This window comes from Bacidia gigantensis (assembly GCF_019456465.1).
Source record: "Bacidia gigantensis strain McMullin 20006 chromosome Unknown contig_249, whole genome shotgun sequence".
Taxonomy (NCBI): domain Eukaryota; kingdom Fungi; phylum Ascomycota; class Lecanoromycetes; order Lecanorales; family Ramalinaceae; genus Bacidia; species Bacidia gigantensis.
The window spans coordinates 1063656-1085069 of record NW_025408603.1 but is presented as its reverse complement, the minus strand read 5'-3'; the positions used below and the strand labels follow the sequence as shown (position 1 = coordinate 1085069).

General features: G+C 48.9%; 6 protein-coding genes across 6 annotated transcripts; 3 read left to right on the top strand and 3 right to left on the bottom strand.

Moving 5' to 3' along the window:
* Positions 1-133: 133 nt before the first annotated feature.
* KY384_006534 (uncharacterized protein) lies at positions 134-3304 on the bottom strand (the record flags this gene model as incomplete). The annotated part of the gene is made up of 1 exon (XM_044815028.1): positions 134-3304. One exon carries the CDS (start codon positions 3302-3304, stop codon positions 134-136), a length of 3171 nt encoding a protein of 1056 aa, XP_044668128.1.
* A 350-nt stretch (positions 3305-3654) lies between these two features.
* On the top strand, positions 3655-9202 carry KY384_006533 (uncharacterized protein; the record flags this gene model as incomplete). The annotated part of the gene is made up of 4 exons (XM_044815027.1): positions 3655-4031; positions 4089-8559; positions 8610-8754; positions 8805-9202. 4 exons carry the CDS (start codon positions 3655-3657, stop codon positions 9200-9202), a joined length of 5391 nt encoding a protein of 1796 aa, XP_044668127.1.
* A 122-nt stretch (positions 9203-9324) lies between these two features.
* KY384_006532 (uncharacterized protein) lies at positions 9325-10143 on the bottom strand (the record flags this gene model as incomplete). The annotated part of the gene is made up of 1 exon (XM_044815026.1): positions 9325-10143. One exon carries the CDS (start codon positions 10141-10143, stop codon positions 9325-9327), a length of 819 nt encoding a protein of 272 aa, XP_044668126.1.
* Positions 10144-10490: 347 nt separating this feature from the next.
* On the bottom strand, positions 10491-12411 carry KY384_006531 (uncharacterized protein; the record flags this gene model as incomplete). Its single annotated transcript, XM_044815025.1, has 3 exons — positions 10491-11813; positions 11868-12034; positions 12090-12411. The coding sequence occupies 3 exons, from the start codon at positions 12409-12411 to the stop codon at positions 10491-10493; spliced, it is 1812 nt and encodes a 603-aa protein (XP_044668125.1).
* Positions 12412-13229: 818 nt separating this feature from the next.
* KY384_006530 (uncharacterized protein) lies at positions 13230-15212 on the top strand (the record flags this gene model as incomplete). The annotated part of the gene is made up of 2 exons (XM_044815024.1): positions 13230-14810; positions 14859-15212. The coding sequence occupies 2 exons, from the start codon at positions 13230-13232 to the stop codon at positions 15210-15212; spliced, it is 1935 nt and encodes a 644-aa protein (XP_044668124.1).
* Positions 15213-16382: 1170 nt separating this feature from the next.
* On the top strand, positions 16383-19548 carry KY384_006529 (uncharacterized protein; the record flags this gene model as incomplete). The annotated part of the gene is made up of 3 exons (XM_044815023.1): positions 16383-16505; positions 16564-19149; positions 19339-19548. 3 exons carry the CDS (start codon positions 16383-16385, stop codon positions 19546-19548), a joined length of 2919 nt encoding a protein of 972 aa, XP_044668123.1.
* Between the last annotated feature and the right edge of the window lie 1866 nt (positions 19549-21414).

The window sequence follows — 21414 nt, the reverse complement described above, 5'->3', positions numbered from 1 at the left end:
CTTGTCAAGCATCACTGTCATAGCTTCATTCATAAGTAACTTTATATAGATAAGAACGGCATCGCCATTTTGGAGGCACAATTATCAAGGAAAGCAAATATTTGCATTTGGAAGGCGCACTCATCAATTTCAGTCACGTTTTTTTGGAATCCCTCTCTCTTCGCTCAATTAGCTCTTCAAGATCCACATGCACTCTTATCCCTTTCTCCTCCATCAGATCGTAAACCCCTCTCAATTCTTCCTCATTCATACCATCCTTCACCTCATTCAACCACTCGAATGCAAGCATATACAGCTCCTTCACCCAAGGACATGCCCTAATCGCCCTGTAAAACACACTCTTAGCCCTCCTTATCTCCCCCCTCGATTGCTCAAAAGTGAAATACATCTTCCACATGCCCGCGCAATGAGCACACGCCCGTGTCTCCAACGCCCTCTCAAATGTGCCTCTGGTGGCGTTAGCATTACTTCCTAGTGTGATCCCGCGGGAGAGCTCGGCGTCGATGGCGAAGAAATGTGGGACCACGCTATCTTTACTGGTATCATCTGTATCAGAGTCGTGGAGTGTTTGCCGGACTATTGAGCGTACGCGATCATCGATGCTGAACCGGGCTTCGTTCCAGGCATATAAAGAGAGAAAGATGGTATTCTGGGGGAAAGCGCGGATACTATCTGCAAGTCTGGAGCGGATCTCGGCTGGTTTGAAAAGCGTCGTGTGCGTGACGTGGTGATATAGGAGGCGAGCGAAGCCTTGGTGGATTACTTCTTGTATGTTATTATTGGGGGCAGAATTATCGAAGTGTTTGAGGTTGGTACTGAAGGCTAAGCTTGCTGAATCTAAGGTTGATGGATCCTCGAGGAATTCGAGAAGTATGAGGAGCTCTGCGGTTGCAGCAGCAAAGATGAATAGACTCTGAGAGATGAGATGATCGCGAGTAAGGCACAGCTTCTCGCGGATATTTGAAACTGCTTGCTTGGATAGGTGCTGGCTGGAAGCACCAGCTTGAAGGGTCTGCTCTAACCGGGACTCGTTCGTAAAGTACATAAGCCGACATGAGGCTTCTCTATACTCCTGCGCCTGGATGAACGCCCAGATCCAAGTCCGCCATAAGAGAACGAAAGCATGTTGATCCTTTCCTTCAACCTGCGAAGTCATCTTGAGCGCGGTCACGATGACCTTTTCAGCCGCAGCCGAATTGTTTTGTCCATACTCTAATAGTGCAAAAGCATTGTACAGCTGGAGACTCGAAGGCCGCTTCTTCAGGAGGTATTTAGCCTTTTTGCGTGCTGCGCCAGGACTTGAGCTAAGCTCGAATGCTAGGTAGTAGCTACTTAGGTCGTCACCTCCAACACTGGCCTGAACTAAAGAATCGAGAGTGCGAGATATGACAGCCGAGTCTACAGGGACACTTAAGTCTTTGCTGTGGTACATGGAAAAGGGTGAGAACCATTTATCTGGGCTGCAGTACATCGTGTGTTGCTCGAGAGAGTAAAACGCAACTGAGGTATTGAAAACTTGTTTCACCTTGTGCTGAGGCTTGTACAAAGTCTCGTTCCGGAGGAAGCCATTCGTTGACCAGGCTTTCCCGATTTTTGTAGATGTCGACCTGGGTGTCTGTAGATGACAGAATGCCAGGAAAGCATCCACCAGTTCATGCCAAAGTGAAAGATCAGGCAAGCTGAATAGAAATGGTTCAATATCAGAGAACAACACCACCCGGTAGGGATCGTTCTCTTCTGTTACATCAGTTGTTCGTGCAATCTGACGACTGACGCTAGCGCGCTGACGCTCAACAGCAGCCCAAAAGGTAAATGTGTTTGCGTCAGATGGTACATCGTCCGTCTTGCAACGATCGCGACTCCCCTCAGCGTGCATTCCTGACTCAAGACCGGCTCTACTGGATCCCAGCTCCCCTATCCTTGCCACTTCAGAATCCCAGAATGTTGCAAATTCTTGCTTTATAGTACTTTCAACGTCGATACCTAGCGATGGGTCTTGCTCTCTCGCCCATCTATTTCTTAGCAAATTAAATTCAAGAATGGCTTGCCAGACTGCTAAAGCGAGCTCTGAGAGACCCATGTCTCGCAGAAACAATGAAAATCGCAAGATTAGGTGGATCTGAATTAGACACAAACGGGAGTGCTCATCAGAGTCTACTTGAACCTTGGATCGTGCTTCGCGTAAGCACTGCAAACTTTGTAGGTAGATGTTGCTTAGAGCCTCATAATTGAAATCGACGAAAGCTGACTGCTTGAAATCCAGATAGTATAACCAAAGATTCAGGTAGGCTGGATGATCTCGGAGAACACTACCCCACTTAGCTGATAGCTCAGCGACAGTCCAGGCGTATTCTCCTTCTTTCATCATGCCGATTAGCAGCGCCTCTCGACCTGAAGACTCCTTTATGTGTTGTAAAGCCTTCTCGTAAATCGAAATTCTGATGTCAGAAGTGCTTTGCTTCTCAGCTGCTGTACGGCTTCCTCTTGAATCCTGCTTCCCGAGCACATTCTCTTGGCACGAGATCAAAGCAAACCATGCGTCAAGATCGTGAGAATTCGCATCTATTCGCCGAGAAAAGTGTAGTCGATCACTTTGGACCACCGTGGGGTCTTGTTCGCGAAGATCAAGTCTGTAGTTGGACTGCCCATGTCCGCTTTTCGTCTCCGCGTCGAGAGACCCATTTTCTTCTTCCGAGCAAGAGCTTGCTTCATCTGGGCTGGCAGGGCCACGTATTCTCTTTGATGACTTTGCATCATCCAGAAACACAAAATCAGCTTGAGGCGAATCACCAAATGTGTTGCTAGCTTGAGGAATGATTTCCTGCTCCTTTACCTTGAAGCTGGAAAGAGTTCTAGAGACAAGCACTTGACCACTTTCGATTCGACGTTCTTCAGCAGATGAAAGCACGACCTTCTTCTCATTTGACCGTGAACGATCAATTCTGAAAAGTGGGGAAAGCCCCAGCAACGCCCCCCTACCAGACCGTGTATAGATGGGAACTTTGCGGCCGTCTATTGATCCGAAGGTGACGTTGTTTGGGTCACCAACTTTGTCAACAATGTAGTCATTATTCGTCAGTGCCCGGTGATTTTCACTAGATTGCCTCAGGTCTATCTTTCTTGATACATCGCCTAGCCTAATCTTCTCTAGTTCCCAGTACCTCTTGCTGCTCGCTGACGATAGAACGGGCTCCTCAACATGATCTAGAGAAGACGACGGCTTGCCATCATGAGGTAGGTTGTTTGTAGCTTTTGGTCTGAAACTCGCAAATTTGGGGACTGTGCTGCTCTCAGTCTGCCTCATTTAAGCGGGTGAACGAATGAAGGAAGCATGTTCGTTCCTACAGGTGCAACAAGAGACACTAAGACACCACACAGTATGTCATTATCATGCACTCAGAGGCCGCCATAGCCAGGTGACAATGGCGACGAAAGTCATGGATGATGATAGTCGGCGGCGACCAAATCCTACTAGAGTAGCTTAGCTCTGAAGCGGCCCCGAGATGTTATCGGCGGTGCCTTATCTTAGTGTCATAAATTCTTGGCATCGAAAATGTTTTCTTAAACTTCAGGTGCGTTGGGTGGGAATCAAAATACCATCAGCAACGATGCGGGTGATGTACAGATTGCTTAGGGGCTTCTGACAAGCTGACCATGACCACTGCCCTCGCTGCGCAATTGGCGCAGATTCGCAAAGTCTCGAATCACCCACTAGATTTAAAAGCCCAAAAGAAAGCTCATTCAAAATCTCTTCTATTTGACAGCAAGACGGCTGCCACTCAAGATTTCGATTCTATCTTCCAGATTTGCCTCCAAGGCTTCGATGAACTCTGTCATTTGGATCAAAGATACAGCAAATTCAAAGACAACCTGTTCAGCGAACAGAGCAAAGACGAAGACAGAACACTGCTCACGCACGCCCAGAACGTCCAGCTTGATGTGGCTTTGCATGACTTTCTTGCGTTGATATCCTCCAGGGTACTTCTACAACCAGCACTGATAGCCATTGAGTGGCTTGTCAGAAGATTTCGGTCAGTCCGGCCCTTTGTGACGTACATTTCTACCATTAGTGGCTAATTATTGTGCAGTGTCCATGAACACAATCTTGAGGCTTTTGTCCTCACCTTCTTGCCATATCATGATGCTCCAATCTTTCCAACTATGCTGTCAATCCTTCCTGGGGAAACTATTCCCTCCCTGAAGTTCCTACGTCCATATATACAGTCGCTTACCTCCCCACCTCGTCATTCTCTCGCTTATGCCGCTTCGCATAATAAGACTTTCTTTGCAGCTCTGAATGCATTCATACTCAAATGCTGTCAGTGCGGGTACCAAAGTTCAACCCTCATATCCTTTTGGGCAGGTCTCGTGTCAGAAGCCCTTGCTACGAAGTGCAATGAGTCGCGTTCTGCAAGCCTTGAAGCCCAAAGACAACAGCAAGAGGAAGTCACAAGACTAATCTTAGCCGTCGCGAGTGATTCACTGACCATCAAAGGTGTGCCAGACTTGCGTGCCGCAATGTACATGATCATAACAGTCTTGGCGTCTAAAGCTGATCTGGATGACGAAGTCCTGAAACGACTGATGCTAGCGGTGGTCTCAGATTGGGAGGACAGCTCGCAAGCTGGCCTGATTTGCATAGTAGTTCTTGTTGATAAGATGCAATCTGCCAAATTGCCCTCGAGAGTGACAAAGGCCTTGATGGCTATCGATGAGCTGAGCAGCGACTTGTCGATCTTGAAGACTCGATATAGGATAGATCCACTCGTGCTTAGCTTGTATTCTGGCCTTACGAGAAGGCTGAGCAAGACAGGTGACAAGAGAGAGCTTCATCTCCTTCGCAGACTCTTCGATGCGAACTTGCTGAGTATCGAGACATATCCAGATGCTTGCAGACGACTCCTGAAATCAGCTAATCAATATACGTCAAACGAAAATACTGAATTGGACATTGATAGCTCCCTTTCGAGCCTTATCCTCGACTTTGCAGGTCACTCGAGACTGGGTCCCGATCTACAGGAGCAAATGCAGAAAGCAGCTGCACTTTTGGGCCCTCCTGTCAAAAGTCTTCGAATTACACGCACAGGACGCTCGAGCGCGAGTGACTTTGATGAAGATAATTTGAATTCTCGAGATCACACCAGAAGTATGTCGGAAGAATTCGAGCTCTTAGCTTCAGGCATTCCTACCAAAGCAGCGTACGAAGTGTCTTTCCTCTCTCACTCTGAGTCATATGTTTTTGGTAGTCTGGAGGCTGCTTTCAGTAAATTGTCGACCTCGGCAACAAACGTGTCGAAGTTTTCTGCTCTGCCAGTCATTAGGAAATCTATGGGCATGAGTGAGCCCCTTTTCCTCTCCTTTTATGTAAGAGTATGGTGCGGGTCCAATCCTGGACAGGTTCGGGCTGCAGCTATCCGTGCCGTTACTGAGTATTTTGCGGAAGAGAAGCCGGTAGCTGACCCCCAATTTCTAATGCCATACATGCTATACGGGCTGTCCGATTCATCTCCTCACGTTCGTGAAGCTATGGGGGATCTCATACTCCACCTGCAAGACTTCTACACAACTGTGGAGGGACAGGCGGAAGAACGAAAGTTTCCGATACTAGGTCGTGAACAAGTGTACGGGCAGCTTGAAAGGGCCAGAGACTTCCACTGGCTACCACCAAGTGTTGCTCGACGTCTCCTAATTGACATCATTACTCCTGGTCTTGAGGAATGCCTGCTTGACCAAAATCAAATATTCAGCCGTATCACAAATATTCTCAAAGGTACCAAGAATGGTGGCAGCCTTCGCAAAGTTCACACGGAGCTGAAAACTTCGGTCAGAGCTGCCATATTCGCGTGCCTTTGTAGCCATGTTTCTCAGACGCCCTTGGTATCTGTCAAGCTTCGTCTCTTGCCGATGCTCAACAAGATCGAAAAAATTGGCAATTCTTCGCGCCCAAAACTATTGATGACTGTACTTCGCTCTCTTCTTGGCCCCAAAAATCAAAATTTGGCTGAAGCTTGTGCAAAGCAACAGATCGACTATGAAGAATATGTAAAAAACGCAGTTGGTATCCTAGCACCAAATGAGCATGAGAGTATGCAAACATTGCAAAACATAATTGAGGGTTCGGTTAGTGATATCAGACCACGCGTTCTGCATGCGGTTCTCGAATACACCGCCAGAACATGGCGTTCTTTTAATAACGAGTTACAAACAGCTTTGGCCACTTCTCTTCTTCGAGTGAGCCTCCGTACGAAAGAGAGCGGTGATAGTAACTTCAGGACTCCCGCAGCCGAAGCCTTGGAAACGCTTTCGTCACTACCCCTTGGTAATCACACGCTCACCGCGTTGTTGTATGATCTGCCACCGATCTCAAATGGGAATGAAGTTGGCTCGCGAGCAGCTAAAAGACGCCGTTTAGAGAATCACGTAGAACGAGAAGCGACTGAGCCCTCGCACGATCAACGTGTGAATGTCATCAAGCAAGTGACAGTAGTGCTTGAACTGGTAGACCAATCTCAAACTCACGTTGATTCTCAGCTCCTCCCAGCTATTTTCACCGTCTTCACTGACCTGAAGGCTGCCAATGAAGACTCCGGGGAAGGTCTCAGCTACCTTCAGGCGATAGCCTTAGAGCGAATGCTTGCGATTGTTGAGAAAGCCGAGGGGCTACGTGAGCCAAAGCTAAGTCTTGATGGCATTGAGACAGATCTACTGCTTGATTGTATCAAGTCATCCTCGAGCCCTCAGGTACGCAATACAGGGCTCTTGCTTCTCTCAGCACTGGCTCATATCATACCCGAACAAATACTTCACAATGTCATGCCTATTTTCACCTTCATGGGTTCTGACGTTCTTCGTCAAGGCGACGATTATTCCGCCCACGTCGTTCGCCAGACCATGGACTCAATTGTGCCGCGGCTGGTACAATCACTACATAAACGCAAGGGTGAACTTAGCGGTATCTCCGAACTACTTTTGAGCTTTGCAGCCGCCTTCGACCATGTGCCGTCGCAGCGGCGGCTTGACACGTACATGTCACTCCTCGACCAAGTCGGACCAGATTCATACTTGTTCGCATTCGTGGCTATACTTTTAAATAGCTACCCTCGGAATCGTCGAGCCCTTTCGTTTGCGGTCGAAATCACTAATAAGTATAGTGTTCAAACTCGACTTAAGACCGTTGGGCAATACACTCACCTTCTACTCGACTCTCTAAAAGCCAAGCCGGCCATTTTTGCTCAGATTCTGCCACTCAATCCCACTCACAACCATGTCGAGAACATCCTTGCTCTTCTTCCCTTCTTACCGGATTTGCTCAGTACCAAAGTTCTTGTCGATCAAACCAGAAGTGAGCTCTTGAACAAGTCCGATGCATCAGCTGAGGTACAACGACTTTACGAAGATGCGCTTGGAGAGACCTTCTTACTCTCTGAATCATTGCCTGAGGTCGATCATGCACAACGGCTTTGCATGCGCACTTTCGATTCTTTGCTCGGCTTATTGCCCATGTCTAGGCTCGTAGAAGCCTTTGAAACCCTTTTGGCACGGTCTAGCGAAACAATACGGAAGCAGATAGTCCGATCTTTTGATCTTCGCATGGGAGATAAGAGGGATCTTCAATCCTCTTCAGAATCCTGCCTTCAGTTGCTACCTCGTCTGATCACTACAATCGAGCAGACTTCTGACGCTACATTGCACCGTATGTCATTGAATGCCATGGACAACATCATAGATGTTGTGGGCAAAAGAGACATTGATGTGGTCAAACGGTGTGTAGATACCATCACAGACGACCGCTCTTTGAAATCCAGAGAACCCGGAATGCGCTGTGCTACCTTACTATGCCTTTCTACTTGCGTGGAAGCAGCCGGCGAAGCATTCATTCCACTCATACCCCGCGCGATGCCCGCTGCACTGGAAGCGCTAGAAGAAAGCATGGCTATTAATGCTGAAGACAAGACTTTACACAATGCAGCTTATTCTTTTTTCACAGCCCTTTTTATTTACATCCCCTTCATGGTTTCTGGACAAAGCCTCGATCGCTTACTCCGGGCTTCTTATGAATCGGCGAATAGTGAAATGGGCAAAGATTGTGACGAGATTAGAAGTCAGACGATACGCTTGATCGCCAAACGAATCGACGCAAATGTCGTATTTGAAGCCCTAGAGAGAACTTGGACCAGCGCGATGGAACAAGGACCAACGGCAGTCAAGGAGTATATGGAGCTTCTGCGGCTATCAATGGATCGACATCCGAAATCTGCCATTCTTAGTCAATCGCAAAAGCTAGGCGACATCTTTCTAAAGGCTTTTGACCTTCGGCGCATCCAGTGCTCACCACGGACAGAAGAAAGCTATACAGATGCTGAAATCACAGATGTGGAGAACGCCTTCAATGAATCGGCTATTGCAATGGTGTACAAGCTCAATGATGCCACCTTCAGACCGCTTTTCACCAAAGCTTGCGAGTGGGCATATGAGGGCTTACCTGAGACTGGCAATGGCAGGATATACCGCAAGTCGACATGGTATACATTTCTTGTGCATCTATTCAGTACTTTAAAAGTGAGTCGAATGCCAAATTGACGCAATCAGTATTGATTAATTTCATTCAGTCCATCGTCACGAATTACGCAAACTTCATCCTTGAAGACGCCGCGGGAATCCTTCGTAACCCTAACCTCCGAGATGGCGAGGGAAAGCATCTTTGGCAGCAAGTGATTCATGTGCTACACGCAACTTTCGAGCATGATCAAGATGGTAAATCGAAATCCTCAAGCATCTGAATCATTGCTGACCAAGCTTGACAGAATTCTACCATTCTCCTTCCCATTTTACCCCGGTCTCGAACACCCTTCTCTCACAAATTTCCCATGCAGACAAGATCGACGTACAGGATGATTTGATACCCGCAATAGTCGAATTAGCCGTCGCTGCAGACTCGTCAATCCATCATAAACAGATGAACGCCGCCATTTTGCAGCACATGCATTCTGATAGGACGAGAGTCCGTTTGGCCGCCGTGCAATGTGAACTCGCGCTCACCAGTAGGCTGGGCGAGGAATGGCTGGCTTTACTGCCGGAGATGTTACCTTTAGTAAGCGAACTGCAGGAGGATGACGATGAGGTAGTCGAGAAGGAGACGCTGAGATGGATCCAGAAAATTGAAGAGACGATTGGAGAAAGCTTAGCTCCAATGTTGCAGTGACAGCGTTTTAGCGAAGATACCCTTACTACTGAAGCATGTTATTCCGCACGGTCAAATTCTCTATCCTGCTTGTTGGGCAATCCTACTCTCGTCGGTCGCTGCAACTATCTCATATAATCACTCTATCCATGAAGCTTTGCCGATTGAAAAGGCTCCAGAAAGGGCGCATCCTCAAAATCATCGGCATCCACCATTACAGCCTCTCTCGTCCAACCGCCACCGCCATTCGCCTCCACCTCCGCTAAAGCTTTCCTCCTCGACTTCGGCTTCGCTTTAGGACGTGGGGCTCTCGATGACATTCCTACTCCTGGTTCAACAGAATTTCTCAATGCGCAATCGGCCGTTGCATAGCTTTGATGTTGCTCATCAAAAGCCACATTTCCTGCCTCGGTGTCTTCCTCCTCCCATGGCCTTTTCCGTCCAAAATCAGGCTCAGCCCAGATCTTTATGGCATCGCTTACAGTGGTAAAGGTATTTTGCGACTCCTGGCTACTTGGCACCGAAACATCACACTCTGCATCAAATTCCAAGGGTGACACATCTTCGGCCGCTGGCACTGCTTGCGGAACAGGCGTATAGTTTCCAGTTTTTAGGATGCTACTATAAGGTTGTAAAGCCCTCCTGTCATAAGCGCTATGACTTAGACATCTGGAATTGAAATATGGTTGTTGACGAAAGGGTTGCGACGCAAGATGTCGATCCTGGAGAGTACGTGGACATTGGTCATGAGGATCTTTCGAAGATCTGTAACCTTCTGCTACAGATTTGCGAATGCGCATGCCGACATTGAGAAGAGATGATTGGATTGTAGCAGGCAGTTGGGGAATTTTGGTGCTCTCTGAATCAGAGGCTGATCGATGGGGAGGTCTTTCATGATCGGGATTTTGGTCGAAGTAGGAGCTTATACTGGACCGAAAGGGCCGCTTGGAAACGTGTGCCATGTTGCTGTAAGTTGGGGGAATGCTGTTTGGGGGCTGTCTGATGAATGACGACGGTGCACGTTGCTGACGCGTGAAGTCGAGCGCGTTTTTGGATGGTGGGGGTCTGCATGGGGGGCCTTTATCATCGCCCCATCCGGCTAAGTCCAGATCAAAATTGCTCGATTAGATGTAAAGCTTCACAGTGTCCTCAAAAGAATACTCTATTGTATGTACTGCAGTGAATTCACCACATTTCAATGGTTATGTACAGAGACAGCTGGACGCATGGCTCATTTTCGTACCTGCTCCCCTAAAGAACGCCGTCGCTAAGTCGTTCAACCGCGTTTGCCCCCTTTTATGCTCCACGTCTATCGTTGTGCCCACTCAACTACCTCAAGCGCACACATGACAAGTATCAGGGTTGAAGGTAGGATCCAGATCACGTAGCTTTGGAATAAGAGTCGAGACATCGCGCCCATGTAAACATTGTTGATCTGGCAAATTTGTGCAAGCTGCAGGGCACTTGGTGCTCCAATGATCAAGAAGCACACAATGATGAAGATTGGATCGTCAAGAATGCTCACGGGCACAAACTTTGCTGTTACTGCGAGCAAGGGCGCCATGATCAAGGTCGGAAGGACCATGCGACTCAATATGGATGCAATGAGAAGTTTCGTTTCTTCCTTGTCATCTTCCCTCGTATGGTGCTTGTTGGGTAGGGTGTTTCGCGCCAGGTTCCCGCCCAAGACCACGAGTATCAAGGGAACGGCGACGCCACCGCTCTGATTGATGGCACTTGTTACGGAATTCTTGAAGAAGGTCCCCTTTGCGAAGAAAAAATATTGCAACTCAGGAATTGAGGCAACGACGATGGCCGCTAACATTGCCCATAGTGGTGGGTTCATGAATTCCCACACCCCCAATGCGGTCTTCTTCGCAGCTCGGTAAAAAATTCTCAGGGCTGTCTGAAAGGCTTGCGGTAGGGCCTCAAATGTTGAAGTGGATACCCGTCTCGCACAGCCGCTGCATTGCATTAGAGACCGCGAAAGAGCTGCCCGACAGCGATTGGGTAAACCTCGGATCCCTTTCCTGAATTCCGTGACGGATTGCAACTGGTTCACGGTGGAGATTTCTGATCCTGCAACCTGTGGCATGGTATTACCGTTTGCAGGTGTAGGTAGAAGTTGAGGTTGTGTTTTAGGGTTGAAAGCGCTACGCATTGAACTTGTTGAATGGGTGGGCGATGAACGGCGCTGATATGTTACTGGCGTCTCTTGCCCAGAAAAGCTTGCATGTGTCTTGTGATCTTTCAAGCTATCAAGGCTAGCAGTTCGTGTCCCAACCCTCGTATCACCGGATGAGCTGCCAAATATCTCGTCCCGATCTGTGTCGGGTGAATTGCGAATAAGATGTTCCCTTTCTTCTTCTGAGCTTGCTTCGCCATTTTCTAGATGAGCGTTGGTATTCTCGATTGTCCCTTGCACTTTGTCCGGAGGCGCAAGCAGTACGTTATAGCCCCAGGTCCACCTGACTAATTGGCCGAGTTGTTGGAAAACCAACAGGTAGAGTATACCACGGGCAGCAACTTCATCGTCGTTGTCCCCCGGAACCCTGCTCCAGTGCAGTCCTTTGATAGTCCGCGAAAGCGATAAGACCAGGGATATCGGTAGTGAGTTGGAATTACCAAAGACCTATTCGTGCTCGTTAGCATTGCATTTCGGCATTACAGCGCAGTCAGTTTGTACCCCCATAGCGATCACAAAATTGCGCGGTCTCTTTGCGAATCCAAACAGCTTCGAGAGCCCAAAAGCACACGCGTATGATACAGCTATCTGTACGACAAAGATGATCGGGATGATTGCAAGCTCCACTAGTTTGTCTGCTGTCAATTGAGACGCCAGCTTTGTAAAGACTACACATGAATGGTCAGCGGGCACCAGATATAGGTAGTAGACGCAATAGCGTACTCAGACAGGGAGTAAAAAGAGCGACGTTCAAGTTGGCGGTGAACTTTTGCATCTCGGCGGTGAACATGCCCTGGCGTGCGACGATGTAGCCGGGAAAACTAACACAGACGACTTCGAGGACCGCCTCAAAGACAAGTAGAGTCAGGTGTGGTATAGAGGGATGTGATGAGTGGAGCGGTGGTGGAGATTGCCCTGTTGTAGATGCCAATTGTGCTCGGGCAAGAGTAGCTTGCAATGGCGCGTTGTAAGACGACTGGCTCCCCCAACCGTTTGACACAATGCTGACATCTTTGAAAGACGTAGGATGTGTGTACCAGGCCATGGTCGATACGCAGATCAGATCGCGGTCTTTCCCTCTTCGTTGAGTGGCCGTGGGTTGGAAAGAACGCTTCTGGAATTATGACGCGCTCATAGTGAACAGGCAGTCAACGGCCGCCCTCGACAACCAATGCGCTGGAATCGCATACCCAGGTTGAAAGGATGAATCTGATGCTCCATGAGAAGAACGTGTGGAATACCCAAACGACAGCGGTTGAGGGAATTGGGGGGTTTTTAGAGGCCGTGGCGCCCTGGAAAATCTTGGATGACGGAACATTTCATTATTGAACAAGCATGACTAATAAATATTTTGCTCTCCGCTCCTGCTTTTCCGACGGCACCACCTGCCTAGGCCTTCCAAGCTCTCTAGCATGCCTTGGAAAGCCCACAGACCGGGCAAGAAACCGGATTTCGCAGGCTACTATTGAACTGAGGTGGCCTTTGAATACTTGGGCTAGACTTAGGACTAGAATTAAGAGGCGTGGCGTCCTTGAACAAGCAGCTTCAACGTGCCCTCTTCCGTAGCGTGCAACGAACCTGCAATACCTCATCGATTTTCCGGTCCTATCCCGCTGCCTATGAACATCAACATCAACATTCCCAGGCGTGTTCTACTTTCCAGCTATATATCCTTCAGACATTCCTAGCACACTCTCCAGTATTGTGACATCCCATGAGCCATCCAACTCTTGCAAATATCAACAAGGTCCATCAATCAGCACCCGAACGTTATGGTCAAGGCTTTGTGACAGCTGTGGTGGGATACCAAACCAACTTAATCCTAATTCACTCCCCTCCTCCCTTGTCTCCCCGTCGCTGACCATGGATTCGTCACCGCCGCCCAATCCATCCATGTCCTGTCTGCCCGAAGCCGAAGGTTCAGAATCGCCGGCAAAGGCAAATAAGAGCCCAAAACTTCCCTCTCTCAAAATTGGGAATGAACAAAATGCTGCAGGAATGACTGCGTCCTCTACACCCCTAGGCAACATCAATGCGGCTCGAAGGCCAGGTCTACCGGCCGCTCCGGTTCGCAGCAGTCAGCTACCTCAAGATGTCCAGGCTCGGATGAAAGCTTTCCAGCTTTCAAGACAGGGCCCACCTCCGGGACAGCCTGCTCGTAGTGTTTCAACGACTGGCACTGGGACTACGGCAGGGTCCAAGATACCATCAATCGCTAGTCCACCTCCGAATGGATTGCTCTCCGCTGGCCTCTCTTCTCCTACATCACTCAACCCAAACAGCCCTCTGGCCGGCGGCCCGGGTGATTTCAGTCCTGCTTCAGGTGCAAGGCCTCTACCGCCCAATTTCAACTCAGCTCCAGTCGTGCCAAAAATGGGCCAGAACCCAAAGAAAGGATTGGCGGCTAAACGAGGCATGAACATGGGCATGAAGTTATCAGATGCTAGTGGACCATCTCCGGCGCCACAAGAGAAGCAGTCAGGATCAGACGTATCCTCGGAAAAGCCAGCCCCGCCAGCCGGCGACAAGCCTGATTCTCTGTTCAACAAGTACGCGGAGTATGTTGATACAAAAACCGGCACTCTCAGATTCAAGGGGAAGGCTACCCTACATGGGCAAGGAATCGAGTTTTCAAGTGGGAGCAGCTTCAACATCTCTCTGGATGAAGTCGATACTTTGGACGAACTTGGAAAGGGCAACTATGGTACGGTATACAAAGTTCGTCACAGCAGACCTCGCATTCGGAAGCCAGGGCAAGGCCTTAGCGGTAATCGTGCACCAACCTTGCCCTTGGAATCTTTGGACAAAGATGGTGAACAGGACTCCCCCATCTCCCCTGTCGCAAGTAAGACGACCGGGGTAGTCATGGCGATGAAGGAAATCCGATTAGAGTTAGACGAGGCGAAATTTGCAGCAATCATCATGGAGCTCGACATTCTTCATCGTTGTGTCTCCCCCTATATCGTTGATTTCTATGGGGCCTTTTTTCAAGAGGGTGCTGTTTACATATGTATGGAGTTTATGGATGGTGGATCAATAGACAAATTATACGGCGATGGCGTACCTGAACCTGTCTTACGGAAAATTGCATTGGCTACAGTGATAGGCTTGAAGAGTCTAAAGGAGGAGCACAACATCATACATCGTGACGTCAAACCAACGAACATTCTTGTCAACACAAAAGGCCAGGTGAAAATATGCGACTTTGGTGTAAGTGGCAACCTAGTAGCTAGTATTGCAAAGACAAATATTGGCTGTCAAAGCTACATGGCACCCGAAAGAATCTCTGGCGGAGGTGTTGCGCAAGCGGGCGCAAATCCTGGGGGAGGCACTTACAGCGTTCAGAGTGATATTTGGAGCTTGGGCTTGACGATCATCGAGTGTGCCATGGGTCAATACCCTTACCCACCGGAAACCTATGATAACATATTCAGCCAGCTTAGTGTGAGTATTGTACCAAAGTCTTACTGAGCGTCTGCTGACGTTGAAAAGGCCATCGTTGATGGGGAGCCACCCGACTTACCGACAGATCGTTTCTCCGAAGAAGCCCGAGATTTTGTAAGAGGCGCTTTGAACAAGATCCCGAAATTGAGACCAACGTATGCAATGCTCTTGCAACATCCTTGGCTATCTGTCATGCTCAAGCCACCTACGATTGCAGAGGAAGATGAGGAGGGCGATGAGCCGGGCGACACCGGAATAGCTAGCGCCCCTGGGGTTGTCGATGAGGAGGTCTCGAAATGGGTTCTCCAGGCGTTAGAACGAAAGCGCAACAATTCCATGACGAAAAAGGCCAAACCAGCACTACACGCTGCTCCGCTAGATACCGTTCCAAACCCTGCGTGATTGAGGCGCTGGCTCGCCTTCCAAAAGAACCTGCGATCGTCCTGCGCAAGGTTTTGTCACCATGGCCCGACGTACTCGTAGCGGATATTACATCACTCAACTAAAGACTCGCTTCAAATGAGCTGATTTAGGTGGCTGCCACGGCCGAAAAATGTTTCAGCAACAACCAGATCGGTTGGGAAGACTCACCCGGGGCTTCTCAGCTGTTGGACAGCCCTGAATCTTACCTCCGATCAAAGATTTGCTCCAACTTTCGTGTTCGAGAGAACTGAACTTGGCGGTGGTGGAGCCTCGATGCTCTTTGGCCTACGAACAACAGGGCTGGATGTCGTCGATTAAGAGAAAACGACCTACCAGGGCAAGCGAGGACGCAGACCCGACCTACGTCTATATGCTGCCTGGACTAATAGAGTCAATATCTGGGTTCTTAAAGCCTGCCATTGAACTTCGGCGTTTCTCAATTTTAGCAGATGCACCCCGTTGTTTTTACTCAGACGAGCAATCTAGGACTACTCAGTGCTAGACCTTTCTCTGGGCAATTCGAGCTCAGTGGAGGTAGCCATTAGTGTGATGGAGTGCTTCCCCTCAAAATGCGCGGCGGTATACTTCATTTTTACATTTGAACTCAATCCCTCCATCCATCTCTACTGTATGATTCTTGACCTCGAAGGACCCCTCGGACCACAAGCCAAGAACTCGCGTGGTAAGGCCAACGGCCCGCCGTAGTGATCCCACCTCATGCAAGATGTATGTATCACTGAAACATCTCATCATCTTGCATTGGTGCCAAAGGAATTCGCAAAGACAGCTCGCCGACTTACTATTAAACATCTAGATATCATATTCCCCCAAACCAAACCAGTCGTCATATATGATGCTGAGAAAACATTCCTTGATTCCTACAGTGCTCAATGTTATGATCTTAGCTGAGTCCTTTGTGAGTGAAAGAGCTGGAATAATAGCAGCGTCGCAAAAATCTTGGCTAACAAACCTGAGCTTTGAAGATCCTATATAGATACTAAGACTCAGATCTAAAGTTTCAATTGCACACATTTACTTTTGTGGGTACTCTCAATTCATGCCGTGGGCAGGATACGCTCAATACGTGATTCCTTACAATAGCGCCACTCACTTATTCTAGACCTTATCACACACCACCGTCCATTCAAAATGAGTGCTGCTATTTCATCAGATCCCTGGGAGCCAGATCATGCAGTCCTCAAAGAACTAGCTGGATACTTGAGAGATGCTTTGAGTGCTCATAATCCTGCCGCTCAGAAGCAAGCAACGCTTGTAAGTTGCCAGAAACGTAACCTAGCGTCTGATCATGACATCTACTGAACTACGCTAGATGCTGGGACAAGCAAAGTCGAAGCCTGAAACCACCCGATACCTCGCCTACATGTTTCGGAACGGCCCCCAAACACAGTCTCTCAACCTTCCTCCATCAGAGTTGATAGTACTTCGAAGCTCTGCAGCAATCAATCTCAAGAACATTATCAAGGCTTCATACAGAAATTTAGACGAGGATACCAGAGCCTACGTACGAGCTACTGTTCTCCCTTGCCTTGAAGACGCAATTGGACCAATTCGAAGCCTTACTGGCACCGTGATTACAGAGATTGTGCAACGGGGTGGGGTTCTCGGCTGGCCAGAACTCTTCTCTCAACTACTATCGCTGGCAGCTAATGACAGGGGTGATATCACCGAAGCAGCTCAAGAAGGATCAATGGGTGCTCTTGTGAAGATCTGTGATGATAGAACGGATGACCTCGACCGCGAATATCAGGGTCAACGCCCGATCCAGGTCATACTTCCACGTCTTCTGCAAATTTGCAAAAGCCCTGTGCCATCAGTACGCTCAAGAGCTGTCACGTGTCTCAACGCTTTCATACCCCAAAAATCAGATGTACTCCTCGCCTCACTGGATGCGGTCTTGGATCAGTTGTTTCATCTAGCTCAAGACTCGGACCCGGATGTCCGTCGCAATCTTTGTCGTGCCTTTAATTTAGTGATTGATATCAAACCAGACCGGATCATACCTCACATGGAAGGGCTCGTTGACTACATGAACCTTCAGCAGAAAGATCCAGATGAACGGGACGTTGCTTTGGAAGCTGCTGAATTCTGGCTTGCTGTTAGCGAAAACGAGCAGATATGCCCCTACCTTGAGCCCTACTTAAGGAAAATTGTTCCCCTCTTACTTGAAAGTATGGTGTATGATGAAGAGACGATTATCCGCGAATCAGCGCGGCCTGAGGATGCTGCCGTTGAAGACCGCACTGAGGACATCAAGCCACGCCATGCTACCTCCAAATTGTCAAAGACCTTTGTCAACGCTTCGAATTCCAATGGAGGCGGCCTTGAGGATGGAGAGATAGAGGATGAAGATGATGAAGACGACCAGGAGATCGATGGGCAGTGGAATCTTCGGAAGTGCTCTGCGGCAGCTCTAGACGTTTTAGCATCAAAATTCCACCAGCTAGTCTTCGACATCGCCTTAGAGCATTTGAGTAAGAACCTGGCTAACCCAGAATGGCCCTATCGTGAGGCTGCGGTCCTCGCAATGGGTGCTATCGCTGAGGGCTGCATGGGAGCTGTAGCACCAGCCCTTCCCAACATCGTTCCATATTTTATCTCTTTGTTGAAAGATAGAGAACCATCCGTGCGACAGATAACATGCTGGGCGTTGGGAAGATACTCTGAGTGGGCACTCAACCTCAATGATCAGAACGAGAGGAAACGTTTCCTGGAATCGATGCTGCATGGGATCCTGGAACGCATGCTCGACAATGTTAAAAAGGTACAGACTGCAGCAGCTTCTGCATTCGCCATCATGGGTGAAAAGGCGAATAAGGAGCTTATACCCTATCTTGGGCCAATCATCAACACTTTTGTGGCATGTTTTGATGTCTACAAAACTCGAAATATGTACGTTCTTTACGACTGTGTGCAGACTTTGGCGGATCAGGTAGGATCGTCTCTTCGGAACCCCGAGCTGACCAATACTTTGATGCCTGCTATCATCAATCGATGGAAACAAGTCCCAGACGAAGCTCCAGAACTGTTCCCACTTAACGAGTGTCTATCATACGTCGTGGCAGCACTTGGACCTGCGTTTGCACCCTTTGCGGTCCCAATATTTGCACGGTGCATTAGTATTATTCGCCAAAATCTGGAACAGCATCATTTGGCGAACGGTAATGCCAACATGGAAAAACCCGATAAAGATTTCTTGGTCACTACTTTAGACCTCATTAGCGCTATTATTCAAACGCTGGAACCGGCCCAGAGCGGCGAGCTTGTACAGAAGTCTGAGCCAAGGTTCTTTGATTTGCTTTTGTATTGTATGGAAGACCGCCACAACGATGTGCGTCAATCATCATACGCCTTGCTCGGGGACTGCGCCGTCAACATCTTCCCACAGTTGCACCCGAATCTTCCGACGCTCTTGCCTATTACAGTCCGGCAACTTGACATCAATTTTGCAAATTCGGGCAATCGCGATCGAGCATTCAGTGTGATCAATAATGCGTGCTGGGCATGCGGTGAGATAGCGATGAGGTACAGACAGGAAATGGCTCCTTACACAGAAAATCTCTACCGAAGTCTCAAAGCAATAATCGATCAGCCAGGCGTTCCTGTTTCGGTCGGTGAGAACGCCTCTGTTGCAATTGGCCGTCTTGGGGTACATTCGCCTACAGTCCTGGCTCCCCACCTTGGTGAATTTGTTGAACGATTCTTGACACTTATAGAGCCGGTGCAACAGACTGACGAGAAGGCACATGCCTTCCTGGGCCTCAATAGGATCATTCGACAAAATCCATACGCTATGGGACCTTATCTTTTGCCTTATATACAAGCCAGCCTAGCATACAGCAAGGAAACAGTTGGCCCCGGAGACCAAGGAGAAGCGATCGGTGGCTCGTTCCAACAGGTGAGCAATTTAGAAAATGCCCCAAAAATGCTTGCGTCCCTTCATTCCCAAACCTCTTTTCATTTTCATATTCATCTTAAAGGCCCTGGTGCTGATTTCTGGGTTATAGGTGCTTGAGGGGTATAGATCATTGAATCCGGAGTATTTCAAGCAACTGATGACTCACATGCCACCAGAGCAGCAGCAAAGATTCCAGTCATCTTACGCAATCTCCTGACTCCTGAACCCGGCGAACTACAGGCACCCATGAATCCATCTCTTCGTCCGCCAGGCGCTCGATCATCGCTCGTGTCTGCATACAACTGGCGATTAGTCGTTCCCGTGCGCTTACATTCATCTTATGCTCAGTTCCGTCGTACCTTGACTTTAATGGAGCCACGTACAGGGCTTTTGGAGTGATGAAAAATAGGGCAGTTGATGGGTTAATTTCAGACAGCTGGGCGAAGTGGAACGATTCAGTATTACCAGGCGATGTGCTCTTCAGCGCATGGGCGGATGAAGGTTGCAAGAGAATAAGCTTGAGGCTGCGCAGCAATTAAGGCATGTGGCTGTCTATTATTTGGATGGTTTTCACAGAACCGAGGGAAACCTGCTGTGTCGATTGCCTCACTGTAAACTAGCCTCAGTGAGATGCAAATCAAGATGAAAGATGAAAGATGAAAGGCGAAAAATGACATGAGTTTGCGTCGTTGCGAGGCATGGCAACCTTGATCTACTTGTTTTTGGAGTAGGCCATTGATTGGCTACAGGATGAAGAGCTTCAAGAAGACGTTGAAATCGTTTCAAGATCCATGCAAGGTAGGCGACGTGGTGCACCGTACAAGTCCGATAGAGTTGTTGGACCGGATTTTCGAATTGGCAAACAGCATGGCTTTCAGCCCTAACAGATATAGAAGCAGTGTCCAGCAAGCGTGGTACGGAAAAGTCTAAAGCGTCTTGCACGGCTACATTGGGAGTGACCTCTCCTGTACGTGTTGGTCACACGGTACACGGCCACAGTCCGGCTGAAAAGGAGGTGCATGATGATGGCACGACTTCGCTGCTACAAGAGCACCAAAGTGCGGGCTGACTTGAGAGGTGAAGGTGTTCGATCGGATTGGCTGGAAATGTTCAGTCGCTGCAAAAGGCTTTCTGCCATTGTCATAACGTTCAGTGTCACCTGGGAAAGTTGACACGGCAGCCGGCGCAAAGTCGTATTATTCCTCAAGATCGCGAGAAAAGACCATTTATGGAAAAGCTAGAAGATGCATCGTCAGCCGAAGCGGCGATGATATGTAGTCCCGTGGAAGAAGAGAGAGTGGAAGCGTCTTGGCTGAATTGATGGCAGATACGGAATATGGCAGATGATTTTATTACTTATGCAAATACTAGCGTCGGGAAGTAGTTCTAGGAATTACGCTACAAGCCTAGGTGTAAAAATAGAACAGCATACTTACGGTAGCAGTCCTTCCCACTTCTCCTCCATCCGACCTCAGCTAAGCGACTGTTTGCCGTATCTGATTGGGTTTGGGGGCGTGCACAGCCTCCCTGGACCGATCTGGATTCAGTGGATGCTATCAACGACTCAGTAAACTGGCACCACTGGCTTCAGCAGCAACACGAGATTGACCCGTCTCCTTACCTCCAGCTGGCGCCTAGTCTGGACCCATGGACCCAGCTTTGCCATAGCAGAAGCCACAGTCCGTCCAAAATAATCATGCTCTGACATCAGGCATAGACATCACCACGAGTGCCATGCGTGCCATGCGCTTGCCCCGGTCTCTGTTCCTCGACGCCGGCCTACCCGACTAGTTCTATGCCTCTTGGCCCTCACGCGAGCTCCCTCTGGCCAATCCTGCTTCACGCCGATAAGCTCGCTTTGCGATATACCACTGTACCAGTCTACCAGACCTTGGAAAAGCTATTTTGGTGAGCGGTGCATACCCGCGCCTGGCCCCTCCAAGCCTAAAGTCGTCTGATCCAATATCTGGCCGTAGACGGCATCTGCACTGCGTCTACCGTCACCGCCGTCGACCACACCTTCAACCCCACCAATTATCGGTTTGGTCTTCCCCAATCCAAAGTGGCATAGCCCGGCTGCCCCGACATAAGGTGATTCCGCCCTCTTCATTCAGCACTTGTCACCACATGCTACCTCACATTCCCATGATGTCGTTGCTGCTACCGTATCTTCTCCCCCTTCGACCTTGCAGTTGCAGCCCTGTTACGGGTATGGCCGCGCGCGGCCGCACCAGCCATCGTCCATGATTACTTTTTCTCCTACTG